At 36.9% G+C, this 27,477-nt stretch overlaps 1 protein-coding gene across 1 annotated transcript; it reads right to left on the reverse strand.

The window, feature by feature from the left end:
• Positions 1-4,877: 4,877 nt before the first annotated feature.
• Positions 4,878-26,496, reverse strand: LOC120330959 (exportin-1-like). The gene is made up of 25 exons (XM_039397953.2): positions 26,235-26,496; positions 23,781-23,936; positions 22,418-22,519; positions 21,110-21,182; positions 20,721-20,821; positions 20,410-20,531; positions 19,370-19,484; positions 18,471-18,645; positions 18,200-18,273; positions 17,432-17,590; positions 16,949-17,143; positions 16,281-16,419; positions 15,585-15,767; positions 14,691-14,846; positions 13,692-13,855; positions 13,222-13,323; positions 12,419-12,556; positions 11,521-11,706; positions 10,860-10,982; positions 10,166-10,288; positions 9,381-9,498; positions 8,325-8,459; positions 7,361-7,517; positions 6,975-7,071; positions 4,878-5,813 (listed from the first exon to the last, which is right to left on the reverse strand). The coding sequence occupies exons 2-25, from the start codon at positions 23,922-23,924 to the stop codon at positions 5,667-5,669; spliced, it is 3,228 nt and encodes a 1,075-aa protein (XP_039253887.1). The 5' UTR covers positions 23,925-23,936; positions 26,235-26,496; the 3' UTR covers positions 4,878-5,666.
• Between the last annotated feature and the right edge of the window lie 981 nt (positions 26,497-27,477).

Here is a 27,477-nt window from a genome sequence, read left to right on the forward strand (position 1 = left end):
ACCAATTGCTATCTATCGGTGTCAGAGAAATGCAAAAACAAAAATCGATAAATTTCATATGCATTAAGCGTGTGCATACGCATTCTTTTTGAATAAACAACGTATGACTGAGGCGATAATGGTGATTTTGTAGGATTTAGTGACTGGAATCATGGATAAGCTCAAATTTTAGGTTTCACTATACTGCGCGCCGCGATGTTTGGCGTTCAAATGTTGCAGCGAGTTATGCACGAGCTACGAAAATGGACGTTAGCTATACAGAAAGAGAAAAGGATTTGCATCAATGACGTCACGTTGTACGTAATCATCAAAACGTCGGTATTTTGATTAAATTTTAAATCGTCAACCAAAATAAAATAACAGTCATCGTAATAATAATAATAAGGAATAAATTAGTTTGGTATAGACAGGAGGGAGTGATACAACCAGACATTCATCAAAGTCAACTCCCCCTCTTCAAGCTATTATGTTTAAGATCCACAGTTTCAGATTACTAAAATATTGTGGAGGAACATTCTAGAATTTAAAATTATATTCTCAAAATGGAAGAATAAAATTGGGGAGGGGAATGCTAGAGTAAATCATTTTTATTTATTTATGATTACAAAATCTGAAGAGATTCCAAAGGTTACTGAATGAATTTGAATAATTTATACACATATGCGATGAATAAGCAGAAATGCTTCATTTCATGGCATACGTACGAAGATATAACAAACATAATCTGCATTGATTTGTCTAGTTAAGAAAAAAGAAAAAAAAAGCTTATCCGACCATCATGTCCATGCTTCCAAAAACAAATAACTGGCTAACTAATTCTATACCCGACAGGGACTGGTAACCGAAAAAGAGGCCGCGGTTTGCCAATATTTAGACAGTTCTAAACACTTTCCTCTCCCTCTGGATAAATATGTCAAGTACGGTACCGGTACCCTAGGGCAGGGCTACTCAACTGGCGGACCGCGGTCCAAATCCGGACCTTTCGAGTATTGGATTTGGAGCGCACCTAATTATTTATTTTGGATCATTAGCCCCACTTTTTGAATTTCCTATTATAAAATGACTTTCATAGTTTTGAATATATACGAAAAGAACTATAACACCATAATGAACAATTTTAATTTGCTAGTAATCATTAGTCGGTCGAGGAAGTGCTCGTTTAAGGATGCCGAAATATCATTTCTGGAAAGACCGAACCCAAATAATTTTGAAGCTTTGTTTGCGGACCATAAAAATAGTTGAGTAGCCCTGCCCTAGGGTTCTCTGCTGCAATGACAACCACTAAAAGAAACCATTAGAACTGCCTAGAAGTGACGTATGTACCACATGCTTTGTTTCGTCCACTTTGCCTATTCTAATATAGCAGAAACGGCGCCGCCTTTCCCACTGAGATGATATCAGGACGACACCAAAACACACGTACAAATTTGTAGTGCAACTTATGGCCATATCAATGCGCAACATTTTTAAACATTCATTTAATGGCATATTTTTGATTTGTTCTCTCTGTGTGTATACCGGTACTGTTTTAACAATGTCTGAATGTAGGCCACGTCAATGTATTAATTAGGCTACAGACCTGCTCACGTGTGATTACTAGTGTTTTTCCTGATAATTGCTTTTATGAGTGTCCGCACACCGAATTTGCCGCCATGGTTTTTGCGGCAGGCACATGAGATACTTCTCATGTTTTAAACTTTTTTATAGGTTTTGCTTGCTCTGCAGAATTCTCCATTTTTAATTTATGTTTGTTATGGAGTTTTCGAAATAAACTATCTATCTATCTCAATCAATCATTTATTTCGGTACTCTGACATAAAAACAACATAAAAACTGGACAAACAAACAAAATGCAGAGATACCTGGAAGGCGAGCATAACTTAAAATAAAGTTAAAAAACGTAAAAGTACGCGCCCGCCCACCGAAAAAAATATTTATACAAGAATACAATATCTATCCTGCAAATCAGTCTGTTGCCAAAAATCTACTCCCTACCGTATATTGCGTTGACGTCATTCACCTGACTATTGACTTTTGACCCGACAAAATTGAGAATGAACTTTGGTGAGTGAGAATGTAGTTTTGCGAGAATGAACTTTGGTGAGTGAGAATGTAGTTTTGCGAGAATAAGTATAAGTATAAGTTTATGTAAGTTTATTTCAACTCCATAATCAGCATAACAATACATTTGACAGATAAAAACAAATAAATAAAAACTGATTATGAAATCAGGGGAGCAAACAAAACCTTAGATAAGGTTTATAACGTACAAAATATAAGATGGAAGGTTTTGCCAAGAGGAAGTGGTACGTGTTTACTCACCTAAAATTATTAAGATATTTCACACACGCTCACATGCACCCACCAGCCACACACACACACAACCACTGAGAAGTTATTTAAGTAAGAATAAAACGCGATAAATTTAGGGTATACTATACAGTAAACAGTGAACAGTGAACTTTGGTGAGTGAGAATGTAGTTTTGCGAGAATGAACTTCGGTGAGAATGTAGTTTTGCGAGAATTAACTTTGGTGAGTGAGAATGTAGTTTTGCGAGAATTACCTCTGGTGAGTGAGAATGTAGTTTTGCGAGAATTAACTTTGGTGAGTGAGAATGTAGTTTTGCGAGAATGAACTTTGGTGAGTGAGAATGTAGTTTTGCGAGAATGAATTTCGGTGAGAATGTAGTTTTGCGAGAATTACCTCTGGTGAGTGAGAATGTAGTTTTGCGAGAATGAACTTTGGTGAGAATGTAGTTTTGCAAGAATTAACTTTGGTGAGAGTGCAGTTTTGCGAGAATGAACTTTGGTGAGTGAGAATGTGGTTTTGCAAGAATGAACTTTGGTGAGAATGTAGTTTTGCGAGAATTAACTTTGGTGAGAATGTAGTTTTGCGAGAATGAACTTTGGTGAGAATGTAGTTTTGCGAGAATGAACTTTGGTGAGAATGTAGTTTTGCGAGAATTAACTTTGGTGAGAATCAAAGTGACTCACTTTGGTGAGAATGTAGTTTTGCGAGAATGAACTTTGGTGAGAATGTAGTTTTGCGAGAATGAACTTTGGTGAGAATGTAGTTTTGCGAAAATGAACTTTGGTGAGTGAGAATGTAGTTTTGCGAGAATGAACTTTGGTAAGAATGTAGTTTTGCGAGAATGAAATTTGGTGAGAATGTAGCTTTGCGAAAATGAACTTTGGTGAGTGAGAATGTAGTTTTGCGAGAATGAACTTTGGTGAAATATAGTTTTGCAAGAATTGACATTGGTGAGAATGTAGTTTTGCGAGAATGAACTTTGGTAAAATGTAGTTTTGTGAGAATGCATATCGACCGGCAAAAACAATAATCAATCACTGTTCACTGCTGAAAATTTTCAGCATACCAGTATGTAATTTATCATGTTCTTCTCACTTTATAACTCCTCTATGGTGTGTGTGCGTGTGTGAAATATTTCCATTATTTTATGTGAGTGAGCACGTACCACTTCTTCTTGCCAAAACCTTCCATTTTATATAAAATATGTACGTTTAAAAACCTTATCTACGGTTTTGTTTGCTCTCCTGATTTCATAGTCAGTTTTTATTTATTTGTTTCTACCAATCATTTTATTGTTATGCCGATTATGGAGTAGAAATAAACTTATATAAAATTACAACGTATATCAAATTTGTCAGCCCGTTCTGTTACAAGAAGTCATATTTTTTTAGCAAATAAACTGATTATTTTTAACTACTTCCAATCATCATTTCAAAATAATGGTTAAATAAGCATCATTATTTCAAAATTAGCTTAGAAATTTTTGTCAGTCAGTCAGTCAGTAGTTTTTTTATTACATACCAAAAGTACACAGTAGACAAAAATAAATACGAATCACATATAAGACAATACTTTCAGTGTGAAGGGAGGCGCGATAAACCAGAAGAGGTTATTATTTTGATGATGTTGAGGATCGTCTTTATTGCTGTATATATTATATACTCATTGATAATGAACTCAAAAACCTGAAGGTGTATGATCTACTGAAAACACATGCCCAAATGTTGATATTCTATAAAAATGCTGTTAAAAAAATTTAAAGAAAATACATCAAATATTTCCAACTGGCTCTCTGATCTCGTAAAATTCCGTGAAACGGTTCTATAGAACCGGTGCGAACCGGCTGAACACCACCACTGCGTATATCCCATTTCAGGGCGAAGGGAAACGCGGAAAATCATGAATCATAAATCCTAGCCCAAGCAACAATGCGTGCAAATAATCCCCACTCTATGAATAATTGTTATACCTGGAAAAACCAGAATCTCTACGTCAGGGGGCGGCAACCTAAGGCCTTCGGGAGTAATATAATCCGTCACACTTCACTGGATTATAGAAACAGAACGGTGCTCCAGAAGTATGCGCACCAAGATGTCGCACAACCTGAATCCTAACCGGTACACACTTACTATGTTCAGGTTGTGCGCCATCTTGGTGCGCATACTTCTGAAGGTCCCAACAAAACAGCTGTTTTGATGATATTATTCTTTATTTAGCAGAATTTAGTGTGCGAGACTTGTTGACTAAATTATATCCTAAGTAAGTAATTCTCAATTACTCGTTTAATGAGCTATAATATTAACTATAATTAGACAAATGGCCACAAAACGCAGAAAAGTTAGAAATTAGAGAAATGTATCACTGCTTGATTTTCATTATAAAAAGTATCATTCGTTCGGTTTTACAACTTTCTAAAAATATGTGCGGCACACCGATGACTTGCAACCCTTAATTTTGGCCCGCGAGCGAAAAAAGGTTCCGACCCCTGCTCTAAGTCCTCGCCAGATATTTCCCTAACAACTTGAAAATCCCGCAAAAAATCCACCCTTTCCCAATGCTAAGAAATCATATTAAACTTTTTTATTGCATCACAATAGAGAACAATGGATGAAAACAAAATATAAAAGAAACGAGAAATACCTGAAAGAAATTTTATTTGGGCCGCGATTGGCCGTGTGAGAACCTTAATTTGAACTGGAAATAACCAGGAAAGCGTGGGGTAGGGGGAGGGGGAATTACCACCGGCCACTAAGCTATTTATAACAATAGCCCAATATGATAGTGAATGCATGAAAGGTATCTACGAAAAACGAAAGATCTTTTTTTTACAAGACAAACAACCCCCCCCAAAAAAGTCTGAGTGCGAGCTGCCACGACAAAAAGTTGCTAATTTTGAAAGTACAGACTTTTTGGTACGACATTGCCTACTAAATTTACCCTGCGTATCCCACCCATGTGTAATCGGTGACGCTGTTGCCAGTGCTTGAAAAAATGCTACAGCCAGTTTTAAAGACGCTATTGTAAATTTGAAAGCAAAACTTTAAGGTAATTCTGACAAATTTTGGGAAAGAAAAAACTAACATCGTTCACAATGAGAATCTATGATACAAAACGACAAAATAAAAACAGAACCCATGGGGTTAAAGTTCATGTCCAATGTCAGGAAATCAACCAGGAAGTCTATCAATGCACTTTTGCATAAAACAGCTTTCATTCAATTGTGATGTCATATTATCTTTGTGACTAACAATGCAGATCAAATTTGAATTCAGGTATTCAACCAATCCGAACAGTTTCTGATTTAGGAAATTTTATTTTCAATTTGCTGATATAAAAGTAACCACAAATGGTAGCTTAGTCTTGCATTTCCTCGGGTAAATCGTGAGGGTTGACCATACCCGGTACAGAAAGTTGAAGTTTTCGTTTTTCTTCTTGTGCGTTCGTCAACGCTTGCTCGCGCTCTTCAAGGAAAAGATCAGAAGTGTCTTGGCCGGAGAATTCCTGTGAGAAGAGCGAGTTTAATTTGATGTTAAAATTTCTTCACAATTATTAGATATATAGAATTGAAAAACTTTCATATTGGTTTTACTAATGAATTGAAACTGCTTAGTATTTCAGTAGGCAATGAGGCGCTCCAGAAGTATGTGCACCAATATGAAGGTGATTAATTTTGTTTGTCTATTTTACATCAAGTTGTGTAAAGGGACTGAAACCTATGGGCAGAGGTATATCGACATGGCTAACACAAACAGTCCTCAAACTCGTAATAGAACTAACTAAAATAAGGAAAATCAGAATAAAATTATGGCCTAACCCTAACCTGGTACACATACTACGGGAGTACCAGCAATGACATCATCATGTGGGTGATGTCATCAGACTTGGGGTTTTAAAAGTTACAGAAGATTTTGACATCATAAGTGGTACCGGCAATGACATCATCATGTGGGTGATGTCATCCGACTTGGGGTTTTAAAAGTTACAGAAGATTTTGACATCATAAGTGGTACCGGCAATGACATCATCATGTGGGTGATGTCATCCGACTTGGGGTTTTAAAAGTTACAGAAGATTTTGACATCATAAGTGGTACCGGCAATGACATCATCATGTGCGTGATGTCATCCGACTTGGGGTTTTAAAAGTTACAGAAGATTTTGACATCATAAGTGGGTTTGGTTTGTTAACATGGGGAGTAATATTCGTTGCAGAAAAAAAAAATTCGACAGTATTCTATTCTATATAGATATGACATCATCAAACTAATGCGCCCATCTTGAAAACGCATGAAAAAGTATTTGATGATTACTGGTTCTCAACCAATGGGCCATGGCCCACTGCTGGGCCATAGAGGCAATTTCAAGTGGGCCACAAGTGTAAAAATTACTATGGTTATTGAAATGTTTAGTTTCATCTGCGTCATTATAGTAGTATTGTAGTAGCAATGAATGATGCTGCTTCTCATTTTAATTATGAAAATGAAAGTATTTATTTTTGCAAACAGAGTCTTGTTTTTCTTGTAGTTTTTTCCTTGACATGAGAAAGTTAGTTGGCCGCAGATTTTTTTATGCAACGAAAGTGGGTCACGAAAGAAAAAAGATGTAATCATTAGGCAATGACATCATCAAGTGTGTGACATCATCAATTCAACATGTTTCTCACCTTTATTTGAACAAGGAAATCCCTCAAATGATCTTTAAACAGCGGGATGTCGTGATTGAGACTGAATAAACCTTGCACGAATATCTTGATTTGAGCACTGAAACAAAAAATATAGTTAGATTGCGTCCCTAATGGAAGTAGTGACAATTATATTAAAAAAGCGGCCTTATGTTATCGATCACAACTTCCTCAGTACTCTTTCCATTCCTACTAGAGAATTTTGGCAAACTTAAGAAAGCTCACACAAGTATTTGAGATTTGATTCGAAAAAACAATTCGATTTAATTCTGAAATCATCTGGTATTCAAATATGCCCTGCTCGATTAGCGAGTCAGTTGCTGCTTGCATTTATTCTATAAATCTATTCTAAAAACAAAGGCACTCACTCTTGTAAATGCGGGAATGCAGTTTTCAGTAAATTTGCGACGTAATCGTGAACGAAAACAACATTATCGGTTGCGTCCGGGTGCAGTGGAGCGGTTATTCTGCCATTTTCCACAAGACTGAACATGTAGGCTAAGATTGTTGCATGCATTGTGAGACCTGTGGGAGGATATGGTTCATTAGTCACAAAAAATCAGTATCAGGGGAGTAGGTAAGGCGACTTGATTATACGATAAGATTGTAGGGGGGGGGGGGGGAGGAAAGTCAGCAAGGTGATTTGTTCGGGGGGGGGGGGGGAGGGAAGCATATGAAATGGTCACATAATTAACATAATCACAGTGGCTGTTAGTACAGGGACTTAGTAGGAGGAGTAAGGTGATAAAAAATGCCAGTACCTGTATGGGAGGAAAGTAGATAAGGTTGTCCAATCATAGAATAGGATTTTTAGCGGGGGAGAAAAAGTCAGCAAAATGGCAAAACACTTAATCATTGAAAAGAATTTTCAGTTTTTTCATTTATCTCAGGAAAGACGATAAGACTGAGTAAATCGTATGATGAACCATGGCTTCTGGTCCAGGTACCAGTCAATGTTGGGTATGGAATTAGGTATCCAGTTATTAGTTAAAGAGACCTAAACTTAACAGAGGAAGCTTTAACTCAGTGTATCCCAACATTTTGTGGCTCGGGCCCCCCATCCGGAGGTTTTTGGCCCTCATGGCCCCCGTTTATCATTCAAGCGGTATTTATAGTGTTATTTTGATTGGTGGATTCATAATCCCATTAGGTTAAAACAATTCATCCTCAACGAAGTTAAAACACCCTGTGAAATAACCTTATCAAGCAATGAAACTAGTAAGAACAGGGAAATTTTCTTGTAAATAAACAAAACAAAATTAGTTTTGCATCTAGCATCAACTGCACTGGGCCCTTGGTTGGAAACCGCTGGCATATAAAAAACAAAGTTACCGGCAGTATGCGAAGTGTCCGTTACAACGCTGAACACATGTTGTAAAATGTCTGTGAAATAGGTTTGGAAAAAACTTTGCGACGCTTGTTTCTCTTGCGAGATGTTCTGTAACAGCTGATGAAGAATATTCAGGCCTGGAATAAAATAGTTTGTTTCAATTATGAAGAAAGCTATAAACCAGTATTCTCAAACAGGGAGGCGCGCCCCCACAAGGGAAGTATGTGAAACAAGATGGCGGAAGTATAGTATGTGTACCAGGTTAGGGTTAGGCCTCAATTTCAGGTACAAATACTACGAGAGTCACTTGGTTAGTCCCCGAACTCGTGATAGAACTAAAATAAGGAAAATTGGAATAAAATTATGACCTAACCCTAACCTGGTACACATACTACGTTCCGGTGTCCCTTGGTTTGTATACTACAGGAGTACCCACATTTTTGAGGATTTGATTTTGGATATTTACTTCCATCCACATATTTTTGAAGTGATTTTTGAATAAAACATAATTTCACCTTACTATTTATTATCTAGTTTATTGTTAGCTAGTTATTTTTGAGGTGGGGCACGAGACTTGACAAATTCTAAAATGGGGGTGCAGCTTGAAAAGTTTTCGAAAGCACGAACCATATACATTCATTTTCAGATGCGTGGGCTTTATGGCAGAGGGACCAACCAGCGGTTGCGTTAATCACCCTAAAACAACGACGAGTCCAACAATTCTCTCGCACACAACTACTCCCTACAGGATTCGAAACTGCGAACTCACCCACTCAAGAGTAATCGAACATGCGGTGGCGAACGCATTCCTAATGTTTATCACAGTGTGACACATCGCTTCAAATTCAAATCAACCAGCGGTTGCGATAACCATCCTATGAGAACAAGGAGTCTAATAATTCTCTCGCACACAACTACCCCCTACAGGATTCGAAACTGCGAACCCACCCACTCAGGGTAATCGAACATGCGGTGGCGAACGCATTCCTAACGCTTATCACAGTGTGACACATCGCTTTAAATTCTCTTTTTTCCCGGGTGAATTAACATGAACTAACCTGTGTCGGCAACATTTCTCATCGTATGTTTGAAAGCCCAGATGATAGAGTCCAGAACCAGTTTAAATTGTGCGGGGGGAATTGAAAGCAAAGCAGGAAAGCAGTGGTTGTTTACAGCCTGCAAAAAAAAAGCAATATTGTAAATGGGGGGAATATTGTAAATGGGGGGAGGGGGTCAAAAAAAAAGAAGTAATGAGGGTAAAAAAAATTAAAAAGTAAGAGAAATAAAAAGTAAAAAGAAATTACATATAAATGGGGAGTTAAAGAGGGGTGAGAAAAAAATGAAATATTGTTTGTTATGTAATATCGATACTATAATTGCCTAGTGTAGGAAGAAATACTCAAACTCAAATCTCCCAGAAAAATTTTGTTAGCCCCCCCCCCCCAATGGGAAAATTCTTTCAAAACTTTCAAATTTTTTTTTAACACTCCCACGCAAATTTATTTCTGAAACCCTCTAACAGTGAGTTTTTTTGCCAACCCTCAAAGTAAAATATGTTTTGAATCCTCCCAGCCAATGAAAAATATTTCATGAAATCTTCCCCAACAGGAAAATGGGACCTCCTGAAGTATGCGCACCAAAATGACGCACAACCTGAATTCAGGTTGTGTACCAAGTTAGTTTTCAGGTTGTGCGACATCTTGGCGCGCATACTTCAGGAGTACCGAAAAAAGTTTGAGCCCCCCAAAAGTTTTTTTCTATAACTCCCACGATTTGAAAAAATAAAAAAAAATTTTTCTACGCCCCCTACAATAATTTTTTTTATAATCCTCCCATTACCAACCTGTAATAGTAAGAAGAAATTGGTTCTGTATTCTGGAAACTCTTCGAAATCCTTGTTAATCATTTCTAAGGTGCATTCAAAAACTGCGTCAAATATTTGCGGAATTTCTCTCGTCAGCGCAGCCTAGTGGATAATAAGTACGATAATAAATAAACAAAACCTTCACTCAAACTCGAGTCTAATTTCAAGACCTAATTCTCAAACAGGAATGAAGAATGAATTGGACTTGTTAACCACATACGTCCATGAAGTCCTTTTACAATTTCAATTTTGTTATGAAGTCAGTTCTCAATATATCTTAACCAGTTTTTTTTTTTTTTAATCAGTGATTGTTCAAGTAAGTTCACTTCATTATATACACCTGTGAGGGCCAAAACAATATATATTATCGATAAATTCCATTTGCAATTTTCAGGACTTTATATTTTAGCTAAAATTAGCTCGAGGAATTTGTTGATTGCGGTTAAATTTAGTTTTGGCACGAAGATTATGGTTTTCCACTTTTGCTTTGTAATACTATTAATATTGTTCTTGAATGTAACTTTTTTTATCACAATTAAATGGCCTGCCAGTCTAAGTGGGCAACATTTTTGGCCTCTTGTTTAAAAAACTTGCCCACCAGCGCTATATATCATACATTTTGCTAAAAATAAAATATGTTGAAACTTTCAAATCCCTCTAGTGGCCAACTTACCTCTAACTTATGTACAATGGTTGCGATTGTGCTCAAAACTTCCGGTTCACGAGCAGCGGGCACGTTCGACCGATAATCCATCAGAACTGCTTCTAACAAGGGAGGGACAAAGTTTTCACTGACCTGAAAATGGAGAGTTATGATTGGTTAATATTTTACCATGGCAACATAAAAAATTACAGCTAAAATTAAAACACTTTTTAATAGATTTGTAATTATTTTAAAACAGTGTGGAAAATTGGAATTCGGGCATTCTCGCTTTTTCTCCTAGCATGAGCCGATGCAAGCAGGTAGATTAGATTATTATTGGACGCAATGTGGAAATACGTATTGTTTTGTTATTATGTTGATGTTGTTGTTAAAGTACTTGTTCTAGTTGTAATCGCTTTGCTTTGAAATTTTCAGAGGTTGAAGATTATATTTATCGCTAAAGGCTTTTATTTATTTCATCCGTGGGCTTTATGGTAACGTTGATGACGTCATCACAAAAAACAAACAGCCAACAGAAATTTTTGAAATAAATAAGGATAATAGCCTTCTAGCGAAAAATGCAATGTTTAATCACTAAAAATTTCAAAGCAATTGGTCCAGTAGTAAATGAGAAAAGCAATTTTCTCCAACTAGAAAAAAAAACGGGAAACAGACTGTGTCCAAAACTCACCATATCGGGGTCATTAGACCTGCTGACCCATCCGGAGATGAGTTTTAGCGTTTCTTTTTTAACAGTTCGCATGCTACGGATGAGTGATTGCTTCATGACCCCTTCACCTTGCTGCATTATCGCCGCGGAAATATTCTCGCTAAGACATTTGTAGACGTTCAACATGTCCAGGTAGATCCTCCCCAGCTGAAAAAAAAAGGAGATTTATTCAGAATGAGGATTTTTAATTTGAATGAATTCTAAAATGATATTATCGAATACGACATCGCTGAGCGCTTCCAGTATGTGAACCACCAAGATGGCGGACACCGGAACGTAGTACGTGTGCCAGGTTAGGGTTAGGCCATAATTTCATTCCAATTTTCGTTATTTTAGTTTTATTACAAGCTCGGGGACTAGCCAAGTGCTCCTGTAGTATTTATACCTGAAATTATGGGCGAACCCTAACCTGGTACACATACTACGTTTCAGTGTCCGCCATCTTGGTTCACATACTTCGGGAGTACCAATTACTGTTTCGCAACTTATGTGTCCCTGGTACCGTTAATTATTTTTAAATTAAATCATGTTAAATATACATTGGCCCGTAAAGAAAATGAATTACACTAGAAATAAATATGGTATTACATATTCAAAAAACTTAATATTTTTAGAAAATATTTAAAAAAGAGATACCATATCTTGTTTTCGCCCTCACAGATGTATTACATAAATAAGGTAAAAATATTCAAAACAATTACTGATTAAGATATATTGAGAACTGACTTCATAACAAAATTGCAATTGTGAAAGGACACCCTGTACGCTATTATCCAAGCAAGGCATTGAAATTGTTTTATCAAACTTTCTGTGGCCCCAAACCCTCCGTCCTAGAGGGTCTCGAAGGCCCAAATCTCACCTGAAGCACGAAATAATGTCCGACACTTTTGCAGGCTCGTACGTTTGTTTTTAGAATACTTCCGAGCTGTTTCACCGTTGCTGGATCTTTCAAAACATCAACGTTCTTCGTAGCTTGCTGGATGATGCTGTCCCAAACCTAATAGAGCAAATTATAAGTCAAGTCGTGCTTTAATTAATCAAAAAATGAAAAATCATGAAATTTGCTGAAATATCCCAATAGATAATAAATGTCAAGTTACATAGACGAAAAATAAAAATCAAAAAATTTGACGAAAATCTTCAAACATAATGGTCCAATTTTGGTTCAAAAAACTAGTTTCAAGATTTTCCCAAAGCCTAAAACTGGGTAAAAAACTTGAGAAGAAACCTGAAAAATTATTCCCCCCCCCCCCAAGTAAAACGTCGCGGGGGTGGGGGGAGTATTAAAGTTAAGCTACACAGAAGATTTTTATTTATAAATTCTAAGCTGTTTTTTATTGTCGACATTTACAAAACTGTATGAAGCTTTGTTCTGAAAAAAAAAAGCTAAATAAACGAAATTTTCCAAACCTAATAAAAGAGTTCAATTCTGATTTAAAAAGAGAGGTGTTGCCCCACAAAAAATTTTTGAATAAAAAAGTTAGTTTCAAGTTTTTCCCATAGTTTGAAATAGATAAAAAAAACTTTCTTGCAAATATCCTTAAATACAGATTTTCTAAATTAAAAACCTGACAAAACAAGAGCAAGTCAAAGGAGGGGGGAGTATTGAAGTACAAAAAATTTTATTTCGAAAATTTCTAATAACTGTCATAAAATTTTAACCTGGTTTGGCAGCATCATATATTTCTCGATGAGATGTTCCTGTACGTTTGTGTCGGTCTGCGCGCTTATCATGTAACCGACTGCCTCGTAGAATGTGTGAACCTGGGAATAAAGTCTCAGAATAAGATGCCACAGTCACGACGTAAATTAGATGCCACCTGCTGTGACACCATTGATATGCCACATCAGGTAATGCCACACAAAAATGACAAATGCTATGGCACTTTTGATGTGACACTAAAAAGTAACAAAAAATATGCCATGACACTAAATATATGTCACATGTCAGAATATAAAAAACATGGGGCACGTTGTGGCACAGAAAAGGATGTCACAAAAATGTGTTATATGCCGTGACAGTAAAAAATATGTCACACACCATAAAAACTAAAAATATGCCTCGTTTATGACATAAAAGACATGCCCAGAGTGACCTGATAACATCTGTGACACCAGAAAAAGCCACCCACCTGTTGCGGCTGAAGATCACATATAATGGTGCTGATGTTGTTCAGTATTTCTTCGATGAAAGGCATGACCTCCCCGGCCTGAATTTGTACGAAATGTCGCCGACATTTCTGAGCGATTTTTATGAAAGTGTCGCAGGCCATGTCTTGGACTCCGTCATGAGTTTCTACAAAAAAAAAGAAAATTGAAATTTTAAAATTGGTCGCAGAGATGTTGTTCTAAGGACTATGTATATGGCTGACGCAGAGTGTATGTAATAATTTGGGTAAGCAATACGAAACTAAAAATATCCCGGTTTTTACAAACACAAAAGTAGTTTTTTACATATCATTAGATATCAGCGGCTGCTGTATAACAGTTGTTTCCAACCTTTTATTGGCTTGTGCGCAGCCCCCTTTCGAAGGCTATTAACACTCATGACCCTTGTTTATCATTCCAGTGATATTTCTTTGTTCTTTGTTTCCGAGTTATTTTGATTGGTAAATTCCAAACAATTCATGCTCGACAAAGTGAAAACACCCTGTGAAATGACCTTATCAAGCAATGAAACTAGGATTTTAGGAAATTTAGGAAACTAAATTTTTTGGTAAAGTGAAAAGTATAATCAGTTCTGTGCCTAGCATTATGGCCCCCCCTCCAACTGCTCTGTGGCCCTGGTTGAGAACAGCTGTTGCATAAGGCCTTGTACGGAGCAAAAAGTGATGGATACGCTTCATATAAAGAAAACTGGGCGCTCCCGTAGTATGTGCACCGAGATGCGGACACCGGAACGTAGTATGTGTACCAGGTTAGGGTTAGGCTATAATTTTATTCCAATTTTCCGTATTTCAGTTCTATTACGAGTTCGGGGACTAGAAAAGTGACTCCCTTAGTATTTGTACCTGAAGTTATGGCCTAACTCTAACTTGGTACACATACGACGTTCCGATGTCCGCATCTTGGTTCACATACTTCGGGAGCACCCAAAATTGTCCTGGTGAATTAATATCAGTAGGACTTACCGTGCATGAATTCAAATAATTTATTAACGACGGTCTTCAGAAACCTCCAGTGCGCTCGTAAAAACCTCGGGTATTGTCCGACTACATACATGATGTTCGACGCGATGATCGCTTTGTTGTCTTTTCCGCGTTTTTGTTCACAAAGTCCAAGCAAATCTGAAATGAGAAAAGATTCAAAGTTCTAAACTAGGCATTTTTTCATTAAAAGTATTCAAAAATGTATATATTTTCTGTTTGAGCACGAAAATATTACTCCAAATATCAAAAACAGTGTCAAACACTTGACAATAATTTCAGAAAAAATATTAACAATAACAAACATTCAAAAACAATTTCAACTTTCGCTCCCTGGCGCTCGAACAGAAAATGCCACAGACTTATAAAAATTCTAATTTCAAAAAATTACCCTAATTATCAAAAAAAAACGATACCGACTCCAATTCCACCCTTCTTAAAAAAATGAATAAATAAAATTCAGAATGCAAGTTTTCCTGAATACCAAAAATATCCAAGTTAAAAGCACTGAATCCAATCCCCACCATGGCCCAACCCTCTCAAATAAAAAAATTAAAAAATTTGTCCCAATGGAGGACCTGATCAATATTGCAACTCCTCTAACATCCCCCCTCAAAAAAAAAAAAATTTTGAAAAATCAAAAATAACCTGAATAAAACAGCTCACACCCAAAGAAAAAATTAAAACCTCTCCAAATCCCAACCTCAAATTCCCCCTACCTCCCTCACCCAAAAAATAAATAAAATCTAGAACATTCCTGACTATGCTGATTACATCCACATACCTCCCCCCCCAATTCTCAAAAAAAAATCAGAAACACCCCTGACCACACCCACATATCCCCCCGCCAAAAAAAAAAAAAATCCGAAACACTCCCACCTCTTATCACTGTAACCAGGAATCTTTTTTCATCTTCTTCGTGCATCGCTCCACTGATGCTTCCGATCGCCCAACACAAAGTGTTTAAATTCTTCCACGACCATTCCGTTCCGTTAACTTGGTTGTGTAGTTTCTCCGTCATGATTCGTTCAGTATCCATGTAGTCAAGATGCGTCAAATAAACTGTAAAAAAGGTAAAAAATATAAATATTTACTCCCATTTTTATAATTTCCTTTCTTTGTAGTGTGTCAGTGGTAACTTGTAAACTTAAACAAAACACTATGAAATCAGTTGTCTGAAACGCAAAATAAACTGAGAACTTAAAAAAACAAAAAGTTTACCCCCCCCTTATTTATTTATATATTTCCCTTTAATTAAGCATAATATATCATTGCTCAACCGAAGACTTAGCGATCGAAAGTTAGGGGATCCCCCAAAACAGCGCTCTTACCCCATAGTGACACTTTGTGTCCCATCACTAATTAATTAATAACTCGCTAATTATATGACATAATTCGCCCAAAATCAATAGGCTTCTGGTCCGAGATATGATGAAAGCACATGCAAAATCTGAAGCAGATTCAATCTCGCTTTCGTGAGATATCGTGTGCATCTAACAGACAAACAGACAGACAAATACCTATCAACATACTTACCGATTTAAATCGATAAGTAAAAAGGCTGCAAACACTCACCCAGAGTTTCTCTCATGTTTTTATATAAGTTGATGGAATCCGTGTCTTTCATAAACTCGCGAACGACCTCGCCCTGTTCGTTTTCAACAACTAATACTTCTTCCGGTTTTGCCATTCGACTAATCATAACCAAGCGAACCTAAGAAAAAAGTAAGGAATTTGAATTGTAGAGAGCAGGGTTATACATACATTTCAACGAATATACACTGGCACATAGACAATAGACATTGGTTAACGTGATCAGGTCCACGCAACTGGAAATTGTAATTGTTACGAGATCCTTAACAATGGGAGTGGTGAAGTTGTGCTAGACACTATAGTACAGGGGTGGGCAACTTCTCTAGTCGGCGGGCCAGATGTGGGAAAATAGGTTCTCGGTGGGCCGGATTATAACATGAATAGTATTCAATATCTTAATCACATATTTATTCGCAAATGCAAGAAAGAAAATTATAAATCGCGTTTAAAGTAAAGTTCAAACTGCAAAAAAATAGAGATCAAAAAACACATAAATTTATGCTAATGTACTAAAAGTGTAATAATGTAATATCATAATGTACTGATGTACAGTCAAGTTGGCTCCAAGTTGTGTGCTTTTTTGACCAGTTGTGAAATAATCAAATCCTGAAAACACAAACTGGCGTAAGAAAAAATTATTTTTAACATACCTTTGATAACAACGGCAAATATATTTGTCTTCGTAACGCCATGTTTGAGTCGCTTCCCATAATAGGAATCGATGTTCCGGCGGAGAATGGGCTTCCGCGATATAAATCCGCTGAAATCTGGTTCCAATATTCTAAGCAGATCTTGAAAATTTCTGTTTCTTCGACTTCTGAGATCAAAACGAGATACTCCAGGCCCTGTGTGTGAAGGTTGTACCCAGTTAGAAACAGGCTGTGCGACCTTTAATACATGGGGGGCATACACAAACAACGTGATGTAACTGCGGGTCGCACCATTATTAAACATAGGGTGCTCCCGTAGTATGTGTACCAGGTTAGGGTTAAGCCATAATTTTTTTTTTGATTTTCCTTATTTTAGTTCGGGAACTGTCTGTGTTAGCCAAGTGAATATACCCCCTGCCCTTAGGTTTCAATTTCTTTGCACAACTTCCTAGTAGTTTTCTAGTAGTATAAAAACAAGCTCACATCAAGCAGTAGAGAATGCAGTTCCGATTTCTTTTCCACCAATGCCACATGCTCTTTGAAGAATATACAAAGGAATAGAGCGAGATTTTGGATGAAGTTTTGATCGTCGTTTGAGCCACTCGCGTAAGCCGACTTCATGTTTATTGTTGTCGGGAGCATCTGAAATAATTTTAAATTAATTTATAAAATACAATTTAAATATTCAAGGTAAGTACTGTTTTATTGGAGACAAAATGCCAATTTGTTTATAAATTTCTTGTTATGTTTGGCGAAAGTTCGATTCAAAATTAAATTTAAATTTTTGAATTTGAATATTTAAAAAATTTGGGCCGATATTTCATGTCAGTCGCCATCTCAAAAACATAGATGACTGAAGTTTAATAAATATAGGGCGTCTATAAAGTCTTAATATTTTTTACAATTGCAAAGAGGATTCATCGATTCCATATTTGTTTTGGCCGTCACAGATGTTTTATTAATTAAATGGAGTAAAAACACTTAAACAATTACTGATTGAAAAACAACAAACCTGGTTGAGATATATTGAGAACTGACTTCATAACAAAATTGAAATTGTAAAGTGACTTTATGGTCACCCTGCATACTGTTGAATACGGGTCAAATCTTATACTTTTAACAAAAACTAATAACTTAATTTCCAAATTTGATAATCATGATGATAAGTTGGAATAAAAACTTAAAAATATTTTATCAAGACAGAACTTTCAAAATTCAAATCAAACAAAACCAGAATAAACCTGTTCTAACCTGTTTCAGCTGTGTCATTGTCAGTGAAAATAATTTCGTGAATTCTTCTTCATATTTTTGCACGTTTACTCCAGCTGTGAAAAATTAAAGGTTAGTTAATTTAGTTAGCGTCGGTTTCTGAGAAGAAAGCTGATAAAACTGCTTAATTAAATGGTGCAGAAAATAAACCATTTTATGAAAAGTTGCTTATAATTCTTCCAACAGCACTTTTTTGATTTTTACGATTTACAAAATATAAAAATTCAAAGATCCGTAATCACAAGATACTCACCGATCTCCGTTAAGCATTTGAGAGTAATGTTTCTAAACATCGGCAATCCAAGAAACTTATAAACGAGGGTTGTTATGAGTTCGGTTTCAAAAATATATCCGAGTGGAATCCAGTTTAGGAAAAGCAGTAGAGTGTTGAGAGTGGCGTTTACGAGGGGAGCGTTTTGAGAATTATCCTGTAAAAAGGAGATAACTTCGAATTAGAAAGGTCGGCCAAAAAGTACTGCATGCCAATGTTGTTTTTATATACCAAATGTTCATGCCATTCGCTTTCGAACAAGCACATCTTTATAATTGTTGGAAATTATTTAAGTTAAGTTAACTGACGAAGACTCCAAATGCATTGGTAATTAGACAGCATATATCCTACACATTTTATTGGGTCTCTACGGAACTAACCAATATATTGTGATTGTGACTGCAAGAAAGTTGAGGAGCAACTCTTCAATCAGTTACATGCGCATTCTGTTATCAAGATTTTAGATTTCAAGATCTCGGGAGTTCTTGAGTTGGGGTCTGAGTCGAATTTTTTTGTCATATAAAATATCAAATATCCATGGGTATCAGAAAATTTCTTACAAAAAATGTAGAAGAAATAGTCTTATATTGGCTTCAGAGATCTTGAAGTAGTAAAAATTTGAAATATAATAGTCCATTAGTTGCAGAGAAAAGAGAACAAGAATAAGGCAACAACTTAGAAAAATGACACGTATGTCCGTTTTATCTACAAAAATCAGTAACAAACTGGCCAAAATGAAAGAAAAATAAAGTAATAGCTTTCTTTTAGCATCTTCTCCTATCCTCAATTGGCAAGTTGACAAGAAAAGCGTTTTTGCTACAATAACACAAGAAGAATTTAGCAAACAGTTGACATTTTGTGTCCAATGAATCATTACTTACCATAACAAACTGGCATAGCTGAAACACCTGTGCGAATTCATTACACATGCTGTCTTTAAGATGCTTTGCTTTTGCTTGCGTCATTTGCCCCTGGGAGAAGTCAAATACTTCCTCGCTATAGAAAAAAGGATTTGAAGTTGTGAGTCTTAGAATAAGATTTATATTTCTACTGGGATAGAGAAACGTCAATAAACCAGCATAATCATAAGGATTACCTCGAACTCTCGTCCGGTTACTAATCCATGTCGGGTATGGGATTAGTCAGTTATTTGTTTTCAGGTGCATGAACTTAATGGTGGAGAAAGCATAACTGACCAGCGGTAAACCACCCTACGACGGCGAGGATTTCATCAATCCGATCTCTTGCGGTTTCAGATACCCAGTCTACGTACAGGGGGCGGAGTAGAGTAATCTAACTCAATCAATAAGTGTCACTGTGGCACTCACTTACCGAGATTGAGAACAAATACGAGTCCGTTCATTCGGTGCTACTCAACTATTTTTACCAAAGATCTGCATACAAAACTACTGAAGTTCGGTCTTTACAGAAATTATGTTTTGACATCCTTAAATGCGCACTTCCTTTAACAATGATTATTCGATAATCAAAATAGCGGTAATCGCATTGTTACTTATCGATTTTAATCTGTAAGTATTTGTCTGTCTGTTAGATGCACGCGATATATCACGAAAGCGAGATTGAATCTGCTCCAGATTTTGCATGTGCATTCATCATATGTCGTACCAAGAGCCTATTGATTTTGGATGAATTATGTCGTATAATTAGCGAGTTATTAATTAATTAGTGATGGGACACAAGGTGTCGCTATGGAGTAAGAGCGCTGTTTTGGGGGATCCCCTAACTTTCGATTGATAAGTCTAAAATATAGAATTAGGCACGGTCCGAATCGAATACTCGAAAGGTCCGAATTCGAACAGCGACTGCCAGTTGACTACACCTCGAGTCTTACTCAAGTCGAGTTGATGACCCAAACATTCTCAACACAGATACAAAGTAATTTAATACGGACACTTCTCACCTTAATAATTTCAAGATGACCATGTTATTCTGGCAAAGACTTTCGTTAGTTCTGCTCGCCCCAACAATATCGCTGATGAACGTTGGCCAGTTCTTCGGCCAATCTTGCTTCAGAATTTGAACCTGTGAACGATAGCATGCATTGAAGATATTTGCAGTATGAAAGTGTTTTGTGGCATACCTCCGCCAAGTGCAGTGGCGTGCAGTGGAAAACTTTCCATGATATGGGGCCCCTTTTTGAAGGACTCCCGACACCTGTGCCCCATCCGCTGTTCTTTAAAAATATCCAATTACTTAACCTAGAAAACTTACCAGAATCACGTTCAATTTTCCTAGATAGGTTTTTTCTTTATCGGCCAGCCCTGGATCGGAGGACGTCTTGATAATGAGGGCCACAATGTACTTCTTTATGCCTGAAAATTGATTCAAAAATATGAAAGTGCAAACTTAGCGTTGGGGATATAGAGTCTGGTTAACTGTACAATCAATTACACTTCGGCATGGAAAATTGCCGATCCAGAAGTACGTGTACCAATATGGAGGTACCTAATTTTGTTCACTTGCTTTACATTAAGTTGTGTAAAGGGACTGAAACCTATGGGTGGTATATTCACCTGACTAAGACGTACAGTCCCCGAACTCGTAATAGAACTAAAATAAATAAATCGGAATAAAATTATGGCTTAACCCTAAAAAAATACCTTCGCACTGATTTCTAGGCAAAACCTTCCATCTTGTCTTGATCACGTTTTCCAATATTTGTAGAGCGTAGTACTGAAAGGAAAAAACAAAACTGAGACTGATAAGTCAAAAACGGTCAAAATAAATTTTACATCATTTTGTATGCTCTTTTATAACAAGGCTCTATCCCAGCCATTCAGTAGTTTTCAAACTGTGTGTCGCTACTAGTTCGTTACAAGATGATTTTGATAGCACAGCAAAATATTAATTCCTTCATATATAATATTTCTCCTCCGAAAAACACTTTGAGGAAAAACATCAAGGATAAAACATTCTTTGGTACTCCCGAAGTATGTTATTAACCAAGATGGCGAGCATCGGAACGTTGTATGTGTACCAGGTTGGAATTATTCCAATTTTCCTTATTTTAGTTTTATTACGAGTTCGGGAAATAGCCAAGTGATTCCCGTAGTATTTGTACCTGAAATTATGGCCTAACCTTAACCTGATACACATACTACGTTCGGGTGCCCGCCATTTTGGTTCACATACTACGGGAGTACTGAATTAAAAGATATTCGGTTGGGAGGTAAAGAACTGATATTTATAAAAACAGAAAGTATTGTAACCCTATACGACCCTTGACACAATGACCCTCATAACTCCCAAAACAAACCGAATAAAATTTAATTATTTGTGTTGTTTCTTCGCAAATATATTAGACAAACAATTAAATTTTATTCACCAAATATTCCCTATTCACAAAAAACTTTAGTAGAACTGTAAATGGGGTTTATTTGAGCTGGAATGATACAGGGGACAGGAAATTCAAAAGCACGGATAAAAATTTATTGAACGACTCGCGCAAATTTTAGCTTGTTTTGTAATAATGCAAAATAGATATGTCAATACTTTAAAAGAAAAATATCTGGCAAAATGAAATTTCAGAAAAAAAATAATCAGTACCTGTACGGTCTTACTTGAGCACGGAGTTTGCTGGGAAAATTAAGAGTGATAGAGGCAGAGAAAAAAAGGGATGAAAAAAGTGTTCCCATAAATAAAAATAAAACAAAATTTTGAATGAAATGTTTGGGCCTAGGAATCAAATCGAAAAAAAAGCTTTCTAGTCTTCAAGCTGCTCTATAAAGATTTTTTATATAAAGAAATTTGAATAAAGCGAGTGACTCACTCACTCAAAAATAAAGGAGGTTGACAGCAGAGCAAATTTTCAGTTTATCACAAAAGTATCAGGAGCTACTGAGACTATATCGGACTATAGTGTAGAATTGCGAGCCAGTTAATACAACCACAGGAAAGATTTCAATTACCTTCGTTTGCTGGTTGTGTGAGAATTCTAATATTGTGTCAACTCTAGTCCATGCGTCTGGATGTTCTTTTAATGCTTTGAGTATTTCCTCTGCGATTCGTTGCTGAAAATAAATTTTAGTGAAATTGTTTTAAAAAAAACTTACACACAGAATAGGATTTACATATTTATCCTAGGGGAGCGGGAAACTGAATTTGTTTTCGGAAGCATGGGCTTGATGGTGGAGAAAGCCGTAAGTGACCAGCGGTTATGTGAACCAACCTACGGCGGTGAGGAGTCCAGCAATCCCTCGCACATAACTATCCCCGCCCGTGATCCCACGCAGGGTAATCAGAGGTGCGGTGGCGAGCAAATTCCTAACGCTTAGCACGATGCGCCACACCACTAAGTTCACAGTCATACCTGTTGCCCTAAACTTTGCTTAAATCAAGGCCACACTTTCTCACTCATAAGGAAAAGGAGACTCATCTTATGAGCAAAGTTACGGGCACTCACTCAAAAATAAAGGAGACTCATCTCTGAGCAAAGTTACGGGCACTCACTCAGAAGTAAAGGAGACTCATCTCTGACCAAAGTTACGGGCACTCACTCAGAAGTAAAGGAGACTCATCTCTGAGCAAAGTTACGGGCACTCACTCAAAAGTAAAGGAGACTCATCTCTGAGCAAAGTTACGGGCACTCACTCAGAAGTAAAGGAGACTCATCTCTGACCAAAGTTACGGGCACTCACTCAAAAGTAAAGGAGACTCATCTCTGAGCAAAGTTACGGGCACTCACTCAGAAGTGAAGGAGACTCATCTCTAAACAAAGTTACGTGCTACGTGCACTCATTCAAAAGTAAAGGAGACTCATCTCTGAACAAAGTTACGTGCACTCACTCAGATGTGAAAGGGACTCATCTCTGAGCAAAGTTACGGGCACTCACTCAGATGTGAAAGGGACTCATCTCTGAGCAAAGTGAATGCCAAGAGCTTTTTAAACTATCCAGAATTATGCTAGAGCATTTAGAACAGTGCTTTCCAAAGTTAATTGAATTGGGAGGCAAAATTAGAAGCGGAAGAATATTCTCACACCCAAAGGGCCCATATCAGAACCGTATAATAAAATATCATTATAATTGAGTTGTCGCAAATATACACGTGCTTAAACTGTGATAACGGCGTAAAAATTGGTATCTAGAACGTAAAAAGATGATAAATATGAAGTGTTTAATTTTTTCAAATAAGTTCGACGGGCCATATTAAATCGTTGCGCGTGCCGTAATTGGCCCGCGGATAGAGAACCACTGATCTTGAACAGACTGAATCGAATAAACTTTTTATACAGACTTCAAAAATAATAATTCAATTTGAAAAACATCTTACCGGTTGTCCAGATCCGTCGTACATACATCCTACGACATTATCAAGGAGTTGAATATCCAATTTCTGTGAGAAGTCCAGCAACTGCTGGCCGACTTGCTGAGTTAATACCGTTCCCATGGAATTAGTATTGATTGGTGGCGTCATTTTGTTGGATGCCTGGAAAAAGAAATATTTCAAAATTTTAACTGATTAATTCATTAATACTGTCACACCATGACATGATAGGATTTTCATATTTATTTCAAAAGGGAAAAGATGATAATTTTTTGGCGTGGCAGAGCCTTGTATCAAGTTATATGCTTTTAAACTTATGCTCTAACTTATTTTAACTTATGCTCGCCTCCCAGGTATCCTTGCATTTTGTTTGTCTGCTTACTTTTTGTGTCATTTATGTTAAAGAACCAGAATAAAATGATTGATAATGATAACATGGCTCAATCATATGGCAAACCATGGTCTTTCATTCAGTTACCAGTCCATGTTGGGTACGGAATTAGCTATTCGTTGAGATGCATGGACCTCCTTACAGCAGATATTTTGGGTACCACCGTAGTATGTGAACCAAGATGGCGGACACCGGAACGAAGTATGTGTACCAGGTAAGGCCTTAAGTACAGGTACAAATACTACGGGAGTCACTTGGCTCGTTCCGAACTAGTAATAGAACTAAAATAAGAAAAATTGGAATACAATTATGGCCGAACCTTAACCTGGTATACATACCACATTATGGTATCCGCCATCTTGGTGCACATACTACGTAGCGCCAATATTTTTACAACAATAACCTGTTAACTATAACCAAAACTAAACTGTATCGGTATGAGTTTGTAGTTCGCGAAAGGATCAAACATCTCAAAAAATAGGGGAAAGTTGATAAGATGGCTTAACCATAATATGGCAAACCAAGGCCAGTTACCAGTCCATATTGGGTGTGGGAATAGTTATCCAGTTAAAAACAATAATCTGGTTTGATCATATGACATAATATGGCTCTCATTACCAATTTATGGTATATAACAACCAATAAATTTGATTTTAAAGCATAGTTGACATAGTAGGGCAGAGTGAATGTCAATTTAATTTTTTCAATCAATAAAAATAAATTGTAAATTTGAGAAAAAAGTGTACACGTTGTTTTACTCTAGAGAAGAAGCGCAGCAGGATACAGCCATATACCCAACACTACGCTCCAGAAGTATGCGTACCAGTATATACGCAACAAATTTTGTTCGCATACTTTACATCAAGGGACTGAAACCTATAGGTAGGGGGATATTTACTTGGCTAACACAGGCAGTCACCGAACTCGTAATAGAACTGAAGTGAGAAAAATCAGAATAAAATTGTGGCCTAAACCCAAGATGCTGACATGGTACATACTACGGGAGGTGACCGTACATTTGAACCCATGCGTATATCCATGGGTTCAATCTATATACGGGTGCTAAAATCCATGGGTTAGGGTTAGTATGGGTTTAACTATCCGTGAAAAAAAAAAATTCCATAGATGCAATAGCATACAGGTGAAATTGTCATGGGTTCAAATGTACGTGGGTTCAAATGTAATGGAACCACTACGGGAGTATGATAGCCTTGTAACAGTAACATGGCCAGTGTCTTATTAACAAGGATCCATAGCCTTTCCTCCACCCTTGAGGTTCCTGTATTAGTCTTTTAAATTCAGTTGGCTCATTTTAATCATGCAATAAGTCTTTTGGGCGTTTCTACTATAAACAACACCTACAAAAATCATTTCCATTAGGTTAAATGGAAAATTCCTGTATGAAAAATACCCTGTGAACAAGTGGTCACAATATCTGTGATTAATATGAATTTATTTGTATATATATTTTATGAACATTGCGATATATCGTTTCAATATGTTGTTTCACATAATTAAAATTCTTTAACAAAACAAAAAGACGGTAAAATCACCCCCAAACCGTCCAAAATTTGATCGAACCGGCCAGCACTGGTTCGCAACACGGAAAAGTCATCTGCGCGTGAATCCACCTCGAGCGCGTCGCGCGTGTTATTAAACAAACCAATCTCACGCGCGCACACACACCATCGTGTAGTTTTCCACTCATCGTGGGAACCGTGAGAAAATTTCCATGACGTCACGGGCATTCAAAAGCGAGCGTTTCTATTTTCATTCGAAGTTGGGTGTTTCCCCGACTTATCACATACGATTTTAATTTCTTATATTATGTCCTCCCCACGAAAATAAAAATTGCCAATCGAGGATAGGCCTATAACCAGAAAAAATGAAATTGTAAACACATCATGGGGAAACCCCGCGAAACATTACTACATCTTTATGTAATTTTCCATTTGAACGTACGGTACACGGTACAGATGTGCCAGAATTTTGGAAGAAAAACACAATTTTACTAGTTTCTGACTGAATTTTGTTACAAAAATTTCGTAAATAGATTATAATATACTCACAGATTGCAAATCCGAAACGGATATCGCTGTAGCCGCCGTTTTGAAGGTTAGATTCGTTTCAAATTTCTGTTAAATACGTATTTAGTATTCTACTAGTCTACGCTTTCTTCTTGACGACTTATTCAAGTTATGCCTTCTTCAATATAAGCTTTGTAAAGTAACTGCTTTAAAATTTCTTTTACGACAAGTAACTCCTCCCTGCGAACAGTCAATTTCATGAAATGATATTCGAAAAGCAATTTACAGAAGAAGCGAGTCGAAGCTGCAACCGGTTTGATCTGGTTTTCGCAATGCGTTCGCACTTTTTCGTTTTTCATCGCGCTGGATTTATGACGTCATCGCGTTTTTTCGTTCAGTTATTTAGCTCTCTTTCGTCCAGCAGTAAACAAAGAATAGGCAAACTTCAAAACAAAATATAATTTCACATAACGTTAGCTATATCATACTGAAGTATAAAGATTTAATCAGTTTAAAAATGGTTCCGCAAGACTGATTCTGTCTAGAAATTTTGAACCCGCCATTTTTGAATCCGGAATTCACTTATCCGTGCGACCTGAAGTGGGCTGTTCGATTGCGGGCACCGTTTCGGTACTGTTGTACGGATTACCGGTACGAAAATGTATGTTTATTTGCCTAAAAATGTAACAGTATCTGCATAATAATTAAACGGTATAACAGAGACGGGATATATGTTCAAGACCTTACTTTGAATTATGCCTGAGGTTGCCAATTGTGACACATTTACAATTCTAAATGAATTAAGGCTAAACTTTAAATAGGAAGAAAAATTAAAACGTATCGATACTATTTGTTCTAGCCCTAGGTCTTCGCCGACTTCAGCAACTGTTGGGCACGCCTTGTACACAGGTAGGCTGATGCTCCGCGTATATAAACGCGTTTGTAACGAACGATTCGACACGACAATTGAAATTGTTGGACACGTGGTGGTGGATCGTTTTGCTGTTATGTTGATTTTGTTGGTATTTTTTTTCATGTTGTTACAAAAAAATCGTTTTTCTCATATACTAATGGACCATTGCTTTGAAATTTTCAATGGTTGAAGATTGTATTTTTTGCTAGAATGTTATTACTTTTATTCCTAAATTTTCAATGAGATCTGATATTTCATCCAAAATGTCGCCATATTCTTATATTTTCATGTTTTAATCCGCCAAACGCGGCGGCGAGATTCCGATTTGACGCGACGCTACGCGAGACTCGGAGATTAATTGATGCGGGTCGG

This window comes from Styela clava, chromosome 6 (genome assembly GCF_964204865.1).
Source record: "Styela clava chromosome 6, kaStyClav1.hap1.2, whole genome shotgun sequence".
In the NCBI taxonomy this organism is placed as follows: Eukaryota; Metazoa; Chordata; class Ascidiacea; order Stolidobranchia; family Styelidae; genus Styela; species Styela clava.